A 22,253-nucleotide genomic window follows, 5' to 3' on the forward strand; every position below is an offset into this window, starting at 1 on the left:
TAAAAATACAAACCTTTGTCCAGACACATGTTGTAACAACATTGCAGGCAGCTCTGAAGGGCTAAAATGATAACTGGGGATCTCTGTTCACTGGCCCCCAAATTGCTTGATTCCTGTAAGTATTTTGCTTTTAGGAAGGGTAGCGGGATGGACTGTGACCTCCTGAACTGTAGCCCAGAACAGTGAAACAATGATGGTAGAAAAGTGGTGAAATCCAGACAGAGTGTGCAGTTGAATTAACAGCAATGCATTGATGTAAATTGTTAGCCTCATCAATATACCTTGTTTTATATGAATCATATAAATTATTAATATTAAGTGAATCTGGGTAAAGGGCACATGAGAACTTCCTACACTATCTTTTCAACTTTTCTATAAATCTTAGATTACTTGAAAATTAAAAGTTTACCAAAAAATGTGGGAAGGAGACTTAACTATGTACCGGTGCACACAAAAACAAACCTGAGCTGTAGTGATGTTCTGATAACAGCAACAGAGATGAATACACAAGTGTCATTTCAACAACAACCCATGGAGAAAAGAGGAAGTAGTGGTTGGGAAAAGGGCACATGGGCCTCCTGAGTGCTGGCCATGTTTTACCCTCTTGACCTGAACTGGGGTTGCACACGTCTTCATTTTTGGTACTTCACTGAACTGTACTTTTTATTACATACCCTTCAATCAAAGAAAGGATTAAAAATATTTCAGTATTACTGGCAAATACTTTCCCATTTCTGGTAAAGGTGAGGATGAACACAGAGTATAGAAATAAATGAGGTGTACAAGTGGGGGGGGATCCTGTGTGGGCCCAGATACAACAGTCATTAGACTATAAGTCTAAAGTTTTTAAGCCTGGAACAACCTTGGAAATGACCAAATTTAGCCCTGGCAAATTCTTCATGGAGGCAGGTTCCTAGGTGCTGCTGTGTTGGGATAGACAGGGATAGACATGGGTGTCTTAACAGAGCTCTCAGGAGATTCTGAAGCAACCACATATATGCCACTGAGACATCTGGGGAGTAAAGTGATTTCAGAGCCAGAATATCCCAGAAATTCACAAGAACCATATCCTTGGCCTGGCTTTCTGTATAACTAAGTACCAAACCCATAGTAAAGACTACTGAGATTTGAGACCCCCACTAGAAGTCTCAGTAAGTTCCACCAACCTTAATAAGATTGTCATAGACATGTTTTGTTATCATCATGAATTTTTTTACCCTAGAAATATCACTGTTTTTTTCAATCTAATTTAGATTTCATTCTTCCAATATAGCATTAATATTTTAACATATTTGTTATTTATTAAGTAATGGCAGGTCATAGTTCATAAACTATTAAAATAGAAGGGCTACTAACCTATGTATTGAGGTTGAAAAATGAGAAAACTAATCAGTCAGAGATATTATAACTAGTCAAGAGTTTCTAGAATTCAATTCTCTTTTTTCAGACTGATAAATTCAACTGAATGTCTCCCCATAATTATTGTCTAATAAGAGGAACTTATATATACTAGTTTTGGGCTTGGATTCTTTCATTTATAGTTCTGTTAGTTGTGATTTTTCTGAAAATTTTTTCTATTGAAAACACTTCAACAGTATGTTGGCAATCATCACAACAAAAAAGTCTTCATTGAATACTTAAAATAAATTAAGGTGCTTCTTATTAATGTAAGAGTAACTCATAGTATATTAAAGGTGATTTTAATTACTTCTTTTAAGAAATAACAATTTTAGGTAGGCAATTGTGAGGAAAATTATTATCATAAAAGCCAAAGCCACATGATTCTTCCATAAACTCCAAGGTGAGAGATCGATGCCCTGGTTTGTCAAGAATTCTTCACCAGTACATCTGAAATTCAACACAAAAATATATGTCTATATTCCTAACATCTTTCAAATTGTACTCAATATAGTTGCTATTCCTTTGTTAAAGAAGTCTATAGGTCATCTAAATATTCAGTATCTGTCATTTCATAAGTAATAGCTAACAGTCATGGAGTACTTCAAATTTTGCTAGATATATTAAGCAACCTGTGCCTGACAGCTTAGTTAATTCATAAAACAATCTAAAGGAATATAAATATTATGCATATTTCAAAAAGGAGATGATGCAGGCTTAACTTACTTGGCCAAGTTTACAGATTCACACTATGAACCAATTTCCTAGACTTCTCAGATTCATCTGTTTTCAAATCTATAATGCTGCTCTCTTCAAAGAAAATACTGATCAAGTAAATTCATTTTCTCCTGGTGGGAAAACCTCAGTTTTGATGATGACAACTCTGTCCCCTGTTTATATGATCAAAGCTCCTTAAATTCTGCTTACATCACAAGATAGTCATCAAAAAAATAGGCTAAGAATTCTAAAACCAGAACCAGGGGGGAAAAGGGCTTGTGAACAGAATTCTGTTCTGTCAGCTCTCACACCAATACTATAATGAGTATTGCAGATAGTCAGCAACGGGAAGATACCAGCAGGTCTAGGATCAGTCTTAAACCTTAAGTAGCAGCTGGAGGAGAGCAGGATGGAGTGCCTCTGTCAGAGGTGAGAAAAGCACCTGGGCAGGGCTTACCAGTTGCCAATCCAGAGGTTCACAGACTATAAGCCCTTAGTAAACCATGAAAATAGTCTATTACAAATTCAAACGTTCTGAAAAAGAACTCATTTTTTTTTCACATTCGATAGTATTTTACTGTTAAGAGAACCAGAGTTACACAACATGTTCACATACATTAGTGCACAACAACTCACTTTACAAGTTAGAAAACTTAGGCTTAGAAAGTCTTATTGACCTTGAAAGGATCCTTACCAGCTCTAAGGCCAGGGACCTTTCCATACCATACTATGATAGTAAGCAAACCCAATGTGACACTGGATGCAAACTTACATTACATAATTGGAACAGCTACTGATTTCTGTTGTATTGAGTTCTGGACAGTAGTTTCGTCCCAAAAATTCATTGTGTTGCAAAGCCTAAAACACAAAGGGGAGAAGGGCAAGATAAATAGTGTCAAGGGATTATCACAATTATGCCCTCAAGTTTAATGTTTATGATTATTTCTAAAAAAATATTCTCTTTCTTGCCATGTCTTTGCCACAGCAAAGTACCTAATTTTCCCTGGAAATAAAGTAGACTAGGGTTGAGATGCTGGTTCCCATTGGATAAGAAAGGAGAACTCTGATTAGATTAGACTGTGGTTACTTCCTTTTCTCCCAATTTTATAGTTTGAACACTATAATTAGAATGATATAACAGTGAAATGGTTCTGTAATTGGGTTTGGAATCTCTGATGGCTTCATAACTGTGGCATGCTTGGTGGCTAGGAAGTTTCTGTGCAAAGACACAGAATGCCTTGCTACTAGGAAAATTTCTGTGCAAAGACATGGTATGCCTATCTGCTGTAGGAATGCTCTGCATAAGGAGGATCTGTGCTAGAGTCTTATCAGCCTCAACCTTGACCTCAGGCTCACGGCTCCTGAGAATAAACAAAACTCTCTTGTTAGACAACCACAATGTTTCACCAAGCTCCGTTGCACCTGAACCTGTCCACATAACAGTAAATTTAAACAATGGACACTTGAGAGCTACACAAACCTCTTAACATTACATATTGCAACTATAGCATGTAAGTGAGGAATAAGCTGCATAATGTTACTTATTCTGTAAGCTGCCTAATGACACAATGAGCAATAATGTACTACTGATGCCAATGATCTAATGAAACTTATTGATATAAATAAATAAAGCTGACAGCTTGGCTATTCTGCTATTCTGCCTCTGTATCTTGTCTCTGTGTCTCTTTTTATTTTCCTTACATAATAGAGCTCAAAGAATATTGCTGATTTATAATAGCAATCTTCGCTTATTTATTTTTTCCAATCCATTTTAATTATGATAGTCAAAAATGTAATCATTCTATATTGACACAGGTTATTTTGGAGTTGAATAGCTCATGAAAGACAATATGGTTTTGAGTATTATATGATTTTCATTCTGTTCTAGTTTTCCTTTTGATATAAACTATAAATTCTAGTCCCATCCTCTCATTTACTTCCTTATTTAACTAAAACACAACATGTTTATCATCAACTTTTATCTTCACATTTTACTATGAGATTTATCTATGACTTTCCTCTTCCTCAAACAATGGGGTGACTGGGGAAAACCCCATGTGACTCCAGGAACTTGTGCTAACTGAGGCTAACAGGAGAGTTTCATTCATTGCTCTTGAAAGGAGACTCCCAAATCACAGACATTCACAGCTCATGGCTGGGGAAATGAGCTGGTCAGGCTTTATTTTGCTTTTCTCATAGCTTGGAAACACATGTACTGTAAGAGAAGAAGACAACTTACCAAATAGCCATAGTGAAGGATACTGAAGTACTCAAGCCATGATAGCCAAGGTGGAAGAGGAGTGAAAGTCAGCAATATACCCAATAAACCCTATAAAAAGCAAAGACCATGAATCAGAACCCAACTGGTGATTTTATGAAGAATTCTAGATAATACCCTTTACAACTTTCAACTCTACAACTTTCCAAACATTTCTACTAGAATCAACTCTCTTCATATTCCTTCCAGTTACTCTAAAAAAAAAAATCTTCATCGTTTGAATGTGTATACACTTCTGTGTATCTAAGGTTGTTTATTATTTTAAAGGAAGGACCATTTCCTATAATCTGTATAATATATACTATTTGGATGATCTAAAATTATTAAGACTATGTCCTCAACATTCTCTGTAACTGCACACAATGGGAATTTAAGAAGTAGTCATTCCTTGGTACCTGAAGGGGATTGGTTCCAGAACCTCAGTTCACAGATACCAAAATCTTCAGGTATTCAAATACCTTATTTTTAAAATGGAGTAGTATTTGCATGTAAATCATGTACTTCATTTTTTTACTTTATTATTACTTCCTATATATTTCAAATCCTTTCCATATTCCTTAATGATATATAACATAAATGCTATATAAGTAGTTGACAATACATATTTTATGGCATAATGACTAAAAAATGACATTAAGAATAAATTGAGGTTCAGAATGCAGGCTTCAGATTACCCAAAGCCTAGAACTGATAAACACAATAATATGATGAAGTACAGCAGAAAATATGGTCAATACTTCCATTTAAAGCTATCAGAAATCAATATTACAATAGAGATACTAGGAACGACTTCTCAAAACACAAGGAACAGCTATGAGGTTCACACAACACTTGTCCTAAATGGTACCATTTAGGTGGTACTTGGTACCACTAGGATAGCAACATAATGACAACGTTGTATGTCTGCCCACATTTAGATCTGACCTAACCAAGTGCTTCATATAACACATACCATCCCTGAGTAATATGTGGTTTCATGACTATGGTTTTAAGGTTCTACCAAGATCCTTTACACAATATTCAGTCAAAGCATCCAATAAATCAAACAATTCATCTGTATTTATTAAAGGATATTTTATTTATTAGATGAAATATAAACAAGACATCACTTTCTGAATGAGATACATTGTAGTTGACAAATTCAGAAATGAAAGATTTACACTTTGACAAGAACTTATGCTGATTATGTATCACTGAAAGACATCTATTGTAGCAGAAATGACAAGTGCATTAATTGGTTAAGCACTCCTATTTAGTCCATGTCATGGAACAAAAATGTGAGAACTATGTTGGGGATATAGCTCAGTGGGTAGGGTGTTTGCCTCATGTGCACAAAGCCCTGGGTTCAATCCCCAGCACCACACACACACACACACACAAACCAAACAAACAAACAAAAAAACAGGGGGACTTGTTCTGTTTATCTGTTAATTCATCTATGTGATTACAAACTTTAGGGCCATGTGAGATTAGAATTAAGTAACCATTACAAATAAAAGATAAGCAGAAATACTTGATATAGAGATTCTTGGGAACACAAAAAGGGAATCACCTAGTACTGTGGACTTTGGAATTTTCCAGTATTCTTAAAACACTCCTTTTCAAAATACAGGACCCAGGTAAGACACCCCTCCCCATGCCACACACTATTACACTTCTCAAGGAGCTTCACATTCACCTTGGAGTTTCAATGCATCCAATGAAACAGTCTCCGCTGGTTAAACAGCTGGGAGTTTTCTAACTCCAGCATGAAAAGCAGGTAGAGAGTCTACTGTTCTCACTACTGTGGTTTCTAAAGTTCAAGGTCTTATTCAATGCTATCAAGAAGTATCTTTTAAAACCTCATCACTAAAGACATATTCATACTAATGACATTAGAACACTAGCAAAATAAGCTTGGATAAAGTTAAGAAGGAAAGCTGGTAAATTCTCTAGAATATACCTCATCTAGGCCTCCTGGAAGCATCCAAATCCCATGTATAGAATACTCAAAGTAGGTTTTAAATGACAGGTAAAGGTACAAGGAAGAAAGAAGGGGAAATTTCCTTCTGAGAGAAGTACAGTTCATACTCACCAGCATTAACAGATAATAGGTACTTAAAACTGCTGCTATGAACAAACGTTGATATGAACCTATAGCCAGTAGCAGGGAAGCAGTTGAATAGTACACCATCAAAACAGTAAGCATCGTGATTGAGAAAGCTTCTGCCTCCACTTTCAATCCTTAGAAAGAAAAGAAGGGTTTAGCCCTGCTGCCTAGGTCAATATGTATTCAGGATCATTTACCATGCAAATAATGCTAATATTCAAAGAAATTAATACCTGAATGAAGAAAGTTACCCAAATCCAACTACCATGGGCCAGCAATTTCAATTTTCACCTATATATAATTGCATGAAGTTACCACACAGATTTCTTTTGTACATTTACCTCCAAAGCACTTTTCCATATAGCACCTCTGTTTTCCTATGTGGAATTAGGACAAACTTCAGAACTACTTAGATGGAGAGGCACAGGCAACAAAACTGGTCAAATTATACTGCCTTCTCCTATACTCAGACATCACCACATTGCTCACTATTTGCTGTCACTGCATTACTGAAGAAACAGGGATCAGGTTTCACAACTTCAATGGTTTTAATGCCTGGGGGAAAGAAAGGAATCTCCATACCTAAGTCTCCCAGACAAACAATCACATGGCTCTATGATAGAGAATGGAATAAGATAAGTATACTTTAAAAAGTGTACCAAGCAAACATTCATTATATAGTTTAATGATTTGGAACAGCTATAAGAACACTGATCAGGAGTCTGGGGCCTAGATACCATGACCAATTCCTTATAATACACCTCTTATTTGTAAACTGGAAGTTTGGGGTTCTTATACTATAGTGTGTTATCATAAATAGATATGTCCAGTGTATGTGAGAAAGGGAGAAACATATAGAAATTCAGAAGCAATGACCCTGGGGTAAAGTCTGAGAACAATGCAACAATGATCTATTAAATCAAGAAACCCCAAAGTAACCATCTTTCTCTCATTATTAAGGGTAGAGGGAAAGAAGACGTGTATACACAGATTCTTTACTTTTCTATATGTCTCTGTAGACCTTATCAATAATGCACACCAATCTAAATTTTATCTGTATATAGTCACATGTTGAGAGACAAAGAGAAACAATATAGATAGATAGGAAATAACTATCACAGCTCCTCAGCATAGTGTTGAGTTTTTTATAAATTATATTTCTATGTTTCTTCATGATACATGGCATCTTGGTAAAATGAAGTTTTGTAAATATTGAAAGTTCTGTTGAGTAGAGCATGGGGCATGTGTGCAATCACAGTTCTTCAGCGGGCTGAAGCAAGATGATCTAAATTTTCAGACCAGTCTGAGAAGCTTAGAAAGACCCTGATCAAGACAAAAATTTTTAAAACAGCTGGGGATGTATCTCAGAGATAGAGCATTTGTCTATCATCCATGAAGCCATTGGATTGATACCCAGCATGGCACAAAAATCAAAAACAAGAAGCTTCACTTGGGAAGACTTGACAACAATACTCAACTGAATGGCTATTGTTGAGCATGCACAATGGATACACACTTCCCTAGTGGCGGGAAGTGTGTACTTCTAGTTGTAGGAACCATAAACATGCTTGCAAAAGAAATTGGTTATAACATATAAGCAAAACTAAAGACACATTCTCTTTGTATTGTTACTTACCTATTAAGAAGTATGCTACACAAGTACATATAATTGGCAGAAAACTCCTGGGTAGTAATTCAGATACCAGTTTTCCAAAGAAGTAAGATGACACTTCATACCATCCACTAATAAGCTCTTGTCTACAAAACAAAAACACACACCATGCATCCCATATTAGTCCAAGGCACAGCCCAGTGGAGATGCTGCTGTCCAGGTTCTTGCTGCCACCAGGTCTGCCACCAGCTGCCCACAGGCTCCAGGCTGACCCTCCCACCCTGCCCCCATCCCTTCTCCATTGCAGATATAGCCTCCCTGGAGGTGGGACACAGAGTCTGCATCTCCTCACTCTTCTCAGATACCCTGCTTCTCCTCTCAGGCTGACTCCCTCTTAGTAGTACAAAAAGGGCTAATCTTAGCAGTAACGGAAGATTTTCTTCACTCCAATTCTGACCCTGTAAAAGATGACACTGTTATTCTCCAAGGCCTCAAAGCAACTTATGATCCCTAAACTTTTTATACTTCTGCTACTCCCATGTTAGAAAAAGAAAAGGACTTCTCCCTTCAACGATCACCAAGCAATACACCCATCAGCTACCAAACCCTCATCTTTCTTCTTCCTGATGTCTTTCTCCTGAAATTCCACTCTTCCACCAGTATCTTCATTCCTTCCCTTTCTGATAATTCCAGTCCTTGGCATATAAATACGGTAAAATATCTTCCATCTTTGAAAGCAGAAGAAACAACCCAGTCTGCTTTTTAGTGTAAGACTGCCCTCTTGATCTTTCCATTCCTTCATCCACTAAGGCCAACTGTACTCCCACCTCCAATTGCTAATCCTACAACTTAACTCTCTACCAAGAACTTCAAACTTTTCTTGCAAGGGTCATGGTGGCCTGTTATTTCCAAAAAACCTAAAAATACTTTTCAGCTCTTTATTGCTGGCTTTCTCTGTAGTACTGCAAACTGATGACCACACCTAATTCTGAAATTTTGTTTTCCTTTGGTGACAGGCCCCACAAGCTCTTGATTTTCTATTTCACTCTTGACTGCTTGTTTTCAATTAATTGTGATAACCTGCATACATATTTCAAAAGCTCATGTTACACAATGATAAATACATACATTTTATATTTGTCAACTAAACAAACCAAGAAATAAAAGAAAAATACTGGTAATCCTCTGGGTCACACCTTTGACCCAATTATAGATCCACTCCCAAAATAGAAACCTACTCACCTAAAGAACTTCTCCAGTTCAATACTCTTTCCTCCTAACAGGCCGGCCAAACTCTGGAAGATAGTCAGTGTACAGAGTGCCTGGGCTCTGCCAGGACAGAAGAACAAACACACAAAAAATCCTCAGTCAATTCAAAGCTATTAGATCAGCTTTCAACTCACAGGATCTCCTTCCACAAATTATATAACATTTTTCTTTAAAATAGAGTCTTTAGTATTTTGTTATGGCAGCCTGAGCTATCTGGTCAAAGAAATACCATCACCTTGAATTCAGTGTTTCTCTGTTTATATTTTAGGAATGAATGCTTGGCACCATTCCTAAAATATAAACAGAGAAACAGCAAACTTAATAAACTCCTCAGATGCTTAAAAATTTAATTAGCCAGTTTGATTTTAAAGTTGAGTCAAGAAAATGGTGAGACATGTGGAAGAGAAATGCCAGATGTTAGAAGGAACCCGCACTCCGTTCCTTCAGACACACAGACAGCACACACATCAGCAAAGCCCGACAGTCATCCTTGACCAGGACAGCCACCTTCCTACAAGGTCTTCAAAAATAAATCAAAGAGATATAATTTAAGAGGAAAAAAAAATTCTGTGTACCTTTTCAGTAAAAGAATTGTATTTTTTAAAAAAATATATATAAATTTTATGATTATATACCAACCTCCTGGAAATAAGAACAAGCTTCTCTTCAAACCAACTTAACTGATATGAATAATTTTTAATTGAAACATTTTGAAAAAAAGATAATGTAGTACATCAATTAAGTGACATAATAAAAACCAGAGAAATAAAATATTTTAAATATAAATTCAAGTGAACAATTCCAGCTATATTAAAGGAAAAACAGGAGTCCAGAGACACTCCATATATTTTCTTAATGCCTAAAGAATGATGAAATAATAGTACCTGTAAATGTGTAAACATGTAAATGTTAATATGATAATTAAAATAAATAGGAAACAGCCATGCCTAGTAGATAATCAACTACATAACTTGGAGTCCAAAAATATACCTTATGTAAACTTATAAGCTAATTTGAGATGCATGGGATATAGCAAAGATTCAGTTCAATATAGCTAATGATATTATAGTGTTCATAACTCTGAGAAAAAAGACAATGAAATTCATTCAGATACATAATATGATTTATTTTATATTACTTTTTATTATGACAGAACCAATTCATTCTAATTCTTTATAAGATAATAACTCACATTTGTCATATCTGATTGATTTTAATTTTTAATTTCAAATAAATCAAAATATACTTGTGCATATATGGTACAAAGTAATGATACTATCATAAATATGTTAAATAATGAAATCAAGGTAATTCAGGTGATCTCTACCACCTCAAATATTTATCATTTTTCATGGTGAAAACATTTGAAATTTAATCCAGGCAATTTTGAAAGGTATATTATTATTTAGCATCTTCACAGCAATGAGCAATGTATCTCATAAAAATAAAAAAAAATATGTGTCTCTTCAATCTGAGACTTTGTACCCTTTGATCATAATCTCCTCATTCTGCCCATCCCTCAGATTCTGGCAACCACCGTTTACTATTCTATTCTATGCTTCTAAGAATTATTTAATTGTTCTGGAATGTATGTATAAGTGAGAATATGTATTATTTGTCGTTCTGAGCCTGGATTAATTCACTTTCCATAATATTCTCCACTTCCATCCATGTTGTCACAAATGACAAAATTTCATTTTTCAGGGATGAACAGTATTCCATTATGTATACATACTACATTTTTTTTCCCATTCATCTGCTGACAGGCACTTTGATTCCTTAACTTGACTATTGTGAATAGTGCTGCAATGAACATAGGACTGATGACACCTTTTTCACAAACTGATTTCAAATAATTTTCATAAATATCTAGAATTGGGATTAGTGGAATCATTTTAAAATACATTTTCCAAATTTGCTTAGCCATAACTACAACCTTATAAAGCTATTAAATCAAAGGTGCTCACACTCTACATAGGATTCAAAGCCAGTTCTTACTTATACAGGTTAGAGAAAGTGCAAGGATAGTACTTGATCCCAAAGAAGAACAAAACCTTTGGCCTCCCTAGCAATTTCAAATGATAAAGGACTGATAGTCACTGCTGAAGAGTGCTTTAAGGACATAGTTTCCAAAATGATGCAAAACTACTGTTTTCTAATCAAAAGAATAAATCACTGATCACCCCAGGAGGGATTAGGTAAGCCACACACACAGGCTACTTTCACATAGCCAAATGCCCACAGAAAATGTGAACAAAGGTAAGTCAAAAGGACAAATTAAAATAAGGTTGATGTCTAAATTCTTCAAACATAATCTCAAGAAATAGACCAAGATGCTTAGCATAAACAATATTTTTTGGAACCGGGGGTTGAACCCAGGGGCACTTTACCACTCAGCTCCAGCCCCAGTCCTTATTTTTTGTCTTGAGGCAGGATCTTGCTAAGCTGCTGAGGGTGTTCTGACTCCACCTCCCAAGTAGGTGGGATTATAGGCAGTACCTGGCTCTGACGTAAACAATTTACAAGAAAAAAAAATTTACACTGATATACAGTTTCAGAGGTTTCAGTCCACCCTTGACTGACTCCTTTTGTTGGGGTTAAAGCAGAATATTATGGCAGAAGTGATGCTGGAGGAAAGCTGCTCAGCTCATTGCAGCCAGGAAGCAGAGAGAAAGAGAGAGGAGGAGGGGCCAGGGAAAAGATCAACCTTCCACCAGGGCATGCCCCCAGTGACCTGCTACCTCCAACTAGGTCCCACACCAACGAGTCTTTCTAACTATCAATTGATGAATCCACTGGGGAGAAATGTGCCTTCATGATTCTATCACCACCCGAAAGCCCCACCTCTGAACACTCCTGCATTGGGGAACCCTTCAACACATGAGAGTTTGGGGGATAGTGTAAATCTAAACAATGCTCATTCTTAGTTTAGAAAATAGCCAGCCTTCTCCATGTATCAAAACAGACTCGACACAAGCTTTTACAATCACCCTCTATAATAAAATGGGGATAAGACCATACAGTCCCTTTGGCTGTTTAGAGGTAACCTTAGGCTCTGTATGACAAGCAGCCATCCCATCAGGTAGCCACTGTATGGTTCTCCATACGTGAATTATGAGGAAAACCCTGGGTCTGGGATGTTGCTGAGCACCCATGTTCAGGACATGACACAGCCAGTTAAATCTCTCATCATGAGGAGAGATTAAAGGACACATTACAGTTGAAACTAGGCAACAATCACAACAAGTAATATGAGTGCTCCACACAACAGGAAAAACTGAGTCCTGTCCTCTTATCTGACACTCCTATGTTCCAAAAAAAAAAAAATCAAAATTCAAAGAAATTGACTCACTAGTAACAACAACAACAACAGACAATCTTGATTACATCAAAATTAGAAACATTTGTGTGTCAAACACACTACCAACAGACTGAATAGATAACCCAAAAGATAGGAGAAACTATTCACAAATTAAGTAACTGATAAAGGATCAGAAATCCATAAATATAAAGAACTCCAAGTCATCAGTAATGAAAAAATAAAACAATTAAATTTTTTTAAAAGGCAAAAGACTTCACAAGATATTCACCAAAAATCCAATAGATCTCTATTATTTACAAAAAGAAAAATGAACAAGTTCTGGTGGGGACGTGGAGAAACTGGAACCCTTGTCTGCTGCTGGAACAATGGAAAATGGTGCAGCTGCAGTGGAGGACAGCATGGCAGGTCTTGGAAATCTTAACAGAAAGTCCTTATGACCTAGCCATTCAATATACCCCATTGAGGTGAAAGCAGAGACTCACAGAGATAATTCTACTAATAGCAGTATTACTCACAATAACCAAAAAGGGGACAATGACACAGACTTTCATCAATGGATGCATAAACAATATAGTGGACAATTAGTTGGCCTTAAAAAACAAATTCCAACATATACTACAGTTTGGATAAACCTTGAGAACATTATGCTAAGGGAAATAAGCCAGTCATATGCAAAAAAAATATTATATGACTGCAACAGAGAAAGTCAAAGATGGTTGCCAGGGTTTGGGAGAGGTGGGTATGGAGAGTTACTATTCAATGGTATGAAGATTGCATTTCAGAATATGAAAGAAAGGTCTGGAGGTGGATGGCAGTGATGGATGCTCAGTATAAATGTATGTGATGCCACTGAAATGTACATATACAAATGGCTGAAAGGGTAAACTTCAGCTTGCATATAATTTACCACACATATGCATACATGTGTAAAAAAGAATATTGACTCTTTCCTGAGTTTTGCATCATACTTATCATAAATCCAAATTCTTGAATGGATGTCTACAAGCTTGAGTAATGTAATGGCATTTTATCAAAATCAAGATCCAAATTTACCTACCTATGGTAGATGTCAGTACAATCATGTTTTAGTGCCAGGAAAAATGCACCAATGACCACTCCCAGAATGACTGCCACAGTTATCTTTTCAAAAAGAAAAATGAACATAAAAAGGGTAAGAATTTCAATTAGAGTTAAGATTTTTCATGTCACTTATTTTATATATATATATATATATATATATATATATATATATATATATATATATATATATAAAAGTCACATCTCTCCATTTCAATAAACACTTTAATGGTGTGGCCAGAGTCCCTAGGAGAGTATAAAGCAGTATATGTTATGAAAATGCTCTCTAAATTAGATGGCAAATTAAGGTATCTTTTCTTCAGGGAATTGGCAGGACAACAAGTAGACTACTGGACAAGCTAAAATTACTCTCAGTGTCCACCAGGCACTGTCAGTTAAGGGTCCAGTTCAATTCAAGTACTGAACCCACAAATGCTACTAAAGTTAACAGACATGCAGGGATCTGGGGAAGTCATTTGGGAACAAATGAAAATCAATACTATAACAGTATTAAAATGTGAAATAATCAGTGAAGGACATTTATGGCATAAAGGAAAATGAAATTTAAAAAAAATGAAGCATGATCTGTAAAGAATAGTTTGTGAGGACCCTAATCTGGAAATACTTCCAAATAAATGCTGATGGTTCTACCAATGTGCAATATAAACAGGTAAACAAGAGTCTTTAACTTTCATACAGTATACCTTTTAAGAATATTCAATTTTTCAGTTTCAACACTCCATATTCTTAGTTTTTTTTTCATTCCAACTTGACATCTTATACTACCAATAAGTATTAGGATGTTTCCTATAGTTTTCAAACATTTAACAAAACAAAGAATTGCATGACAATATCATGCACACTTTTATGAGGTTACACATATTATTCTGTCTTACATTAAAAAAAAGAAAACTAAGCATTAGTAGTGATAATGGCCATATATATGAGTTTTGTGCATCTGGTTTGTTTTAAACACAAAGATGAAAAAGGAGTTCTCCCAAAATGTTACTCAGTCTTTGTTCAAATATGTTGAACCAACATTTCTCAAGGATATGTTCTGAGGGATGTCTATAGCTTTCACTAAAAAAAAAAAAAATCTATAGATGTTCAATATGTTAATAGAAACAATGATTCTCAGACAGATTGATAACAAAGTCTTCCAAATTGATTTAATCAGGAAAACTTTAGCACACTGAATAAACTCTAAATAATTTTATATAGATAATTCATTTATTCTAAGAACTTCCAAACACAACTGCTGGCTAGAGGTCAAGTCTGAATTGTATAAATAACTAGTTTAAATCAAAAGATAGCTATCAGGTAACAGATAGGGTCTTATAAGAAGGAAGCCATAAAACAAATCTATCTTAACATTTTAACAAATCTATCTTCAAAACTGAGGCAAAAAGAACACTCCAGTTTAAGAATCCTAAACCACAAGGATCATTAAACTATGCTCCACAGGTCAAATGGGGCCAACTACTGTTTTTTCTACTGCCCACAAACTAATAACAGCTTTATAAAGTAAAAAAAAAATCCAAAAAATACTATGTCTTTTGATAGGAGATTTATATGAAATTCACGATCCATGAATCAAAGTTTTAGGAGAACATAGCCAGGTTCATTTTTTTATGTATGACCTAAGGCTGCTTTCACTCTAATGTGAGAGGTAACTACCTGAGACAAGGACTATATGGACCTGAAAAGCCTAAATTATTAACTATTTGGCACTTTCCACAAAAGAGTTTGCCTCTTCCTATACAAACATTCCAGCATTTACAAAATTGTTGAGATTTGTCCCACTAAACTCAGGGATCTCTAAGAGTTCTACCCTTATTCTAGAGACTACTATTCTCTGAATATTGCTGGACTTCCTTTTGCAGAACTGAGTTCACTGATGAGACCAGAAGGCTGAACACCAAGCCTGGAGGCACTGGGCTTCTGTTTGCATCTTAAGGACACCTAGGACCAAATGCACAATCCTGGTGTATTTGCAAGTAGCTACTTACTCTGTCCAGAACTACTACTTTGAGAAGCAAGTAAGAAACATAATACATAAATCATATGAAAGAATGAATGGATTACATCACATTGTTCAAAAATATATAATGCAGGTTGATAGATCTAAGTCATCTGACATGCTTCCAAATGACATCAAATTTGCTCTGAAACAGTAAAAGTTTACCTTTGATTGGTAGGACATAAAACTGTCCATGGTCTGAGAGAAATGACAGATAAAAAGCACAACAAACATTTGCAGAAATTGACAATCTGACTCAAATACAGATGCAGGCAATAATTAAATATGAAAATTATGATGGTTAATGTTAAATAGTCAGTAGTACTTCATTAGAGCCAAAAAAGGCCATCTTTCAGTACTCAACTGAAAATCAATGATTGATAATGTGCATTTGGTCCTAGGCCTCCTTAAGATGCAGACAGAGGCCTAGTGTCTCCAGGCTTGGTGTTCAACCCCAAACAATCAGCTAAAATGATATCCTTACAAATGACAGAAAATGAACTGGAGGTTAGAAAAGCTTTGTATGACACAGGGGATAAAAACAACAGAAAAACCTTGAGAAGTGATAATCAACAATGACCACAGAGCTAGCCAAAGAAGAAAATTACATTACATCATCCTAGTTAAGAGGGTTAACCTGAAAGTGAATAGCCTTGTTAAGTCTGGTTACTATCTGTGCATAAAATGCAAACCCTTTGAGGTATCTAGTGCTTTCTAAAATTTAAAATCTCCCAATAAGGAAGGTGAATTATAAGGAACAGCACGTTGCATACAGGACCCTCCACCAGACAGTGAGCAGCCCAGACAATGGTCAGCCTAGACAACCCTCAACTGTATTCATTAACATCAAGTTCTCTCACTGCCTCATTTCAAGGGCAAAACAACCCTCTTGCCCCTACTGCCTTTTGTCTGCCGTCCCTCTTCTCCCTCCATTGGTGCTTAAATTTTCTGTATAGACCTTTCTGCAATCTGATATATCAATTATCATGTTTCTACCCTCATAACAAATGAATTGCGTGAGAACAGAAATGTTTATTTTTACTCATTTTGTGTACTGCTTTGTGAGTTCCCAAAATGCAATACATGATCTTGTGAATGACTGCAAATGAAAGTGGACAGCTATGCAATACCCATACATATCTGAGACACATTGTCTTTATTTTTTTTTTTGAGGACATTTTTTTTCTACTCAATATTACCCATTCTAATTTGTCTAAGTCAACAAAAATTTTGGGTGAGGTAATCCAAGAATCACTAAGAAACTTTCCCATAAGTAAAACTTGTGATTTGTTGTTGTTGTTCTATTGGCCATGATTACATACCAAATGAACCAAGTATAATAAGTGAATGGAAGAGAATAAACCAATTCCTGAAGTAGATCATATCAAAACCATGTTAATTCTACAGGGTTATTTCACAGCATAATTAAAAGAGTCTCAGGGCACCTGAAATATGTTTTCCTCAGGATCTCTCAGCAAATTCTTGAAAAAACGCCAGACAATCCATCTGAACTGATGATAGAAGGAGGTGACATAGGTGGTCTCCTTGAAGGCTGAGCTCCTCTTCTTCTGACCACCTGAGAGTTGGTCTAACTCAGCTTTTGTTTCTCTGTAGATGGAGGAGTTGAGGTAAAACTCAACTAATGTTTCTATGACTGGTATTTTCCCCTTGGAAAGCTCTTCAGTCTCGCTGACTTTCAAATAAAAATGAATAAAGAACAAAAACACTACTATCAGACAACAAGTTATTTAACCCATTTTTCTATGACTCCTTTCTTCAATAACAATTTGATTTTAGAGCCTGAATATAAAAATTACTAGCTTTATTGCCACTTTTCACATTAGGAATACACAGGTGAATGAGCTGGCTACTACTATGACTGTAATTACAGATAACAGCAAACTCACTGACCTTTTACTCCCAAATTGGAACCTAACTATTAAAATAAATATCTTCATACAGAGTTATAATGTTAATATAAAAATCTGTTCCTTTTATTCTACATGTTAATGCATAAAAAACTGATTCTCATTTATAAGTACTAAAACAATGAGCATATTTATTTTTAATGGAAACCCCCCCATAAAATCAAAAGTAGCATATAAATGCTCACTCATAAATAAAACAAACAAAAAACCACAGCACTCACAGGTAACAAAGCCTATCTGCTGACTGGTATCAGAACACAACATTAATACAAATTCACAAAGCTTTGTTATAATACCTTTCCATATCACAAAACCTCAGCCAAATTGATTAGGCAAAAACTGTGAATCTGAGACTGATGTACCTTCACGCCCTTCTTCCTCTATGTTTAATACCATAGCAGAAAATTCTCCATTAATGATCTCCAGAAAGAAGACTGCAGGGCTGTTGTACAGCTCACAGGGATAACCTGCAAAAGAAGGCACTCCAACAACTCAACCCGATGGTCTTCGAAAGTAAAGAGGACTCACACAGTGTGAGACAGGTGAGACTAGGGAAGGCAGAATTATCATCTTCTCCCTCATTTTCATACATGCATACATACATATCCAACCAAATCTGGACTCTTTAGAACATATTACATTAGTTATTATCTACAATAAGTAGTAAAATTTAATAAGCTTTCTAAATTTCCTGGAGTTTATCAATACTCCTTCATAAGACTAAGGCTAAGTCCAGGAAGGAAGTTTTGAAGGCCTGGGTGCATTGTATTCTGAGTTGATCCAGGAAATACTGGAATGGCAGTACTAATGACAACAAGATAGCTTTTCCACCTATTAAATTCATATTTCAAATTTATCATCTCTCAATCTGTCATAATTCCAAAGAGGAACAAATCCTTCAGAGTAGCATTCTGGAAAGAAAATGACCAGTACAGTACACGAGATCTCTTTCCTCCACTTGTAGTGGCATAAATCATCTAAACTTTGCCTGTGGTCTGATTCTTATCTCCTCTGGACTCCCCAGACCCATACATGCTTGAGTATTTTTTTAAATTTTTTTTAAAGAGAGAGTGAGAGAGAGAGAGAGTCAGAGATAATTTTTTTCTTTAGAGAGTGTGGAGAGAGAGAGAGAGAGAGAGAGAGAGAGAGAGAGAGAGAGAGAGAATTTTTTAATTTTTTATTTTTATTTTTTTTTAGTTTTTGGCGGACACAACATCTTTGTTGCTATGTGGTGCTGTGGTGCTTTGTTGCTATGTGGTGCCAGTCAAGCACGCTACCCCTTGAGCCACATCCCCATCCCCCATGCTTGATTATTTTTAAAGGAGAGATATTAAACAAAAACAAATTTAAAAAGACAACTGTTTGGGGTCATAGAGAAGCATCTATGATCATACCCAAATATCTCTGAAGCAGATTGTATGAGCTGTTAAAAAAAATCACATAATTTAATAAAAAATTCAAAGAATCAGACATCCCTGAAATATTGGTCTAGTCAGATTTGGGATTAGCCATTCCATTGACTAATAGATCACACACACCCACTTAAGTCCTAAATCTTGAGTCTAATGTTTCTAGAAAGTTAAGTAGCATCTCCATGAGCTCTCGTGAAGGCAGAGCAAGATTACATGTCATGGTAAAAACTAAACAAGCAATATGTTATAGGTCTCAAAATAATAATATTGGGCCATTCTATAAATATTTAACTGACAGAATAACTGGATATAAATCCAAGTAGTTAAATTTTGAACTTTCAGGGAAAGATCACTGTTACGGTTTGGATATGAATTTCCCCAAAGATTCATGTTGTTTTAATCAACTGTCACCAAAAGTCCTGAAAATAAAAACATAGAGGAGGAAAAGTTTATTTTGGCTCATGATTTCAGAGGTTCAGTCCACCATCAGTCAACTCCGTAGTGGTGGGCCCAGGGGAGATAGAACATCATGGTAGAGGGGCATGGAGTAAGAAAGCAGCTCAGGACATGATAATTAGGAATTAGGGAGAAAGGTTCACTCACCAGGAACAAAATATAAGCCCAAAATATATGTCCTCAGTGACCTACTTCCTCTAGCCACCCCCTATTTGCCTGTAGTTATGATCCAGTTAATCTACAGCAGTGGATTAATCTATTGATCAGGTTATATCTCTCATAGTCTGATCAATTTACCTCTGAACATTCTTATGCCATCTCACACATGACCTATTGGGGAAAACATCATATCTAAACCACAACACATGTGTTAAAGGCATGGTACACAATATAGCAATCTCATAAATTAATAACTTGAATGGACTACTGTGTGGTGGGAGGAATTAAGTCACTGGAAGTATGCCCTGGAAGAATTTATCATGCTCCTGATCTCCTCTCGCCTCCCTCCCTCCCCCCTCCCTCTCTCTCTCTGTCTTTGTCTCTCTCTCTCTCTCTCTCTCCCTCTATCTCTCCTTCCCTCTCTCCTTGCTGGCAAGAGTTGAACAGTTTCCAGCACTACACCTTTCTGCCATGATGTTTCTCACCAAAGGCCCAAAGAAATGAAGCTTAGTTCTCACCTAAGACCAAAAGCAATGCATAGAGCTGTATTGGAGTGAAACCTCCAAAACCATGAGCCAAAATAAATCTTTCCTCCTCTAAGTTACTGTTCTCAATTATTGATCATAACAATGAAGAGTTGATTAACAAGAAGTGGGGTCATTGCTGTGACTATACCTGACCATGTGCTTCAGAAGCTTTTGAAAATGATTTGTGGGAGGAATTTGGAAAAATGTGGAGATACAAGATAAAGAAGCTTTGGAATGTTGTAAGCAGAGGTTAATGGACAATTATGGTGTGATCTCAGACGACCAGAATGTCAACAGGAATGTGGACAGTAAAGATTATGTTCACGAGATTTCAGATAGTAATGAGGACTGTTTTGGGAACTGGAAGTGGTATATTCTGACAAAAAAGTTGTTTCCATTTTGTTCATGTCCCAACACTCTCTGAGGCTGAATTTAAAGATGATGAACTAAGTAATCTACTGGAGAAAATTTTAAGGCAACAAATCATTGGGACTGTGGCATAGTCATTGCTAGTAGCTTTTAGCCATATTTTTAGTGAGAAATGGCAACAAGAAGCAGAATACAAACATTTAAAAATTTTATGTTTGGCCAGAAAAACACTTGTAAAATTGCAAATAAGGAAGGTGTGGTTGATGAAGAAATCAGAGCCTTTAAAGAGAAACTAATGTTTCATGGAGAAAAAAAGGAAAGATGTTTAAAGGTGTAAAAATGATAACTAGTTTGAAAGACTCTGCTTTAAGAAGAGAGTCCAGGGTTATATTGCAGGCACAGGGCCACCTAGAAACTTGTCCTGCCAGGACTCATTTCACTGTCCAAGCACTCAGTAGCTACTACAGCTATTGTTTGAGCAGACCAAGCTACTGTTCCTACAGGCAGTGGGCCTTGGTGTCATCTGTGTTGTGCCACTTTTAAATAATGCAGAATTCTGAATTAGGGGGTTCATGAAAGTTTTTACCCAGATTTCAAAGGAAGGCCTGGGAGATAGGAATTTGTGTCAAGGTCACAGTCTCTGCAGGCAGCCCCTGAGAGTGTGATGTGAGATTCTGAGAGAGGAAGCTAAATTAGTAATGGAGTTGCCAGGACTAAGAGATGCCATGAACCATGGAATGTCTGCTGAATGTCTGCAATGAACAAGGCTTTTTTGGAGGCTGTTTATCCCCTTTTGGAATGGAAATGTCTACTCTGTTCCATTGTAATATTAGAAACATGTAACTTACCTATTATTATGTATATGGGCCCACAGCTAAGGTGTTACCATGTGTCTCACAGAATACTTTGGATTGAGAGTTTTGAGAAATGTTGGAATTGTTAAAGACGAGGAAATTGTAGGATTGAATGCATTTTGCATTATGAGATGGACATGAGCCTTTTGGGGTTGGGGCAGAATATTATGGTTTGGATATAAAGTATACACTTTAAATACTTAAATACTAAAGAATTTAAGACTCAGTCTCCAATGTACAGAGATGGAGCTTTTAAGAAATTATTTGATTATGAGGGCTCTAACTTCCTCAGGAAACTAATTCATTTCATGGGATAATAATTAGAATAGATTACTTAGAAGTGGGACCTAATTTGAAAAAATAGGTCACTGGGTTCATGCCCTAGGAGGATTTATTTTGTCCCTAACCCATTTCCTCTCCTTTCCTCTCCCCTCCCCACCTTTCCTTCTCATTCTTTCCCTCCTCTTTCTCCCCTTATTCTTTTTCTTCTCTCTCTCTCCCTGTCCTTCCCTCCCTCTTTTCCTTCCTCCCTCCCGCTCCCTCCCTCACCCCCCCCCATTTCCCTCCACCACACCCTTACACCATTTTTCTGCCTCACCTCAGGCCCAAAGCAATGAAGCCAGTAGACTTTGGACTGAAACATCTGAAACTTGAAGCCAAAAACCGTCATACTTTTTGTAATTAGTTTTTCTCAGATATGTGTTATAGGAATGAACAGCTAACCCACACAGTCACTGGGAAGCAGAACAGCCATAGGACCAGTACA

General features: G+C 36.3%; 1 protein-coding gene across 1 annotated transcript; it reads right to left on the bottom strand.

The window, feature by feature from the left end:
• Nucleotides 1-1,700: 1,700 nt before the first annotated feature.
• On the bottom strand, nucleotides 1,701-22,157 carry LOC308654693 (broad substrate specificity ATP-binding cassette transporter ABCG2-like; the record flags this gene model as incomplete). Its single annotated transcript, XM_081304366.1, has 11 exons — nucleotides 1,701-1,848; nucleotides 2,888-2,973; nucleotides 4,355-4,444; nucleotides 6,468-6,616; nucleotides 8,119-8,240; nucleotides 9,337-9,423; nucleotides 13,743-13,825; nucleotides 17,228-17,475; nucleotides 18,073-18,177; nucleotides 21,135-21,189; nucleotides 22,086-22,157. The coding sequence occupies 11 exons, from the start codon at nucleotides 22,155-22,157 to the stop codon at nucleotides 1,701-1,703; spliced, it is 1,245 nt and encodes a 414-aa protein (XP_081160492.1).
• Nucleotides 22,158-22,253: the final 96 nt, after the last annotated feature.

This window comes from Spermophilus citellus (assembly GCF_964194105.1).
Source record: "Spermophilus citellus genome assembly, chromosome: 8".
In the NCBI taxonomy this organism is placed as follows: Eukaryota; Metazoa; Chordata; class Mammalia; order Rodentia; family Sciuridae; genus Spermophilus; species Spermophilus citellus.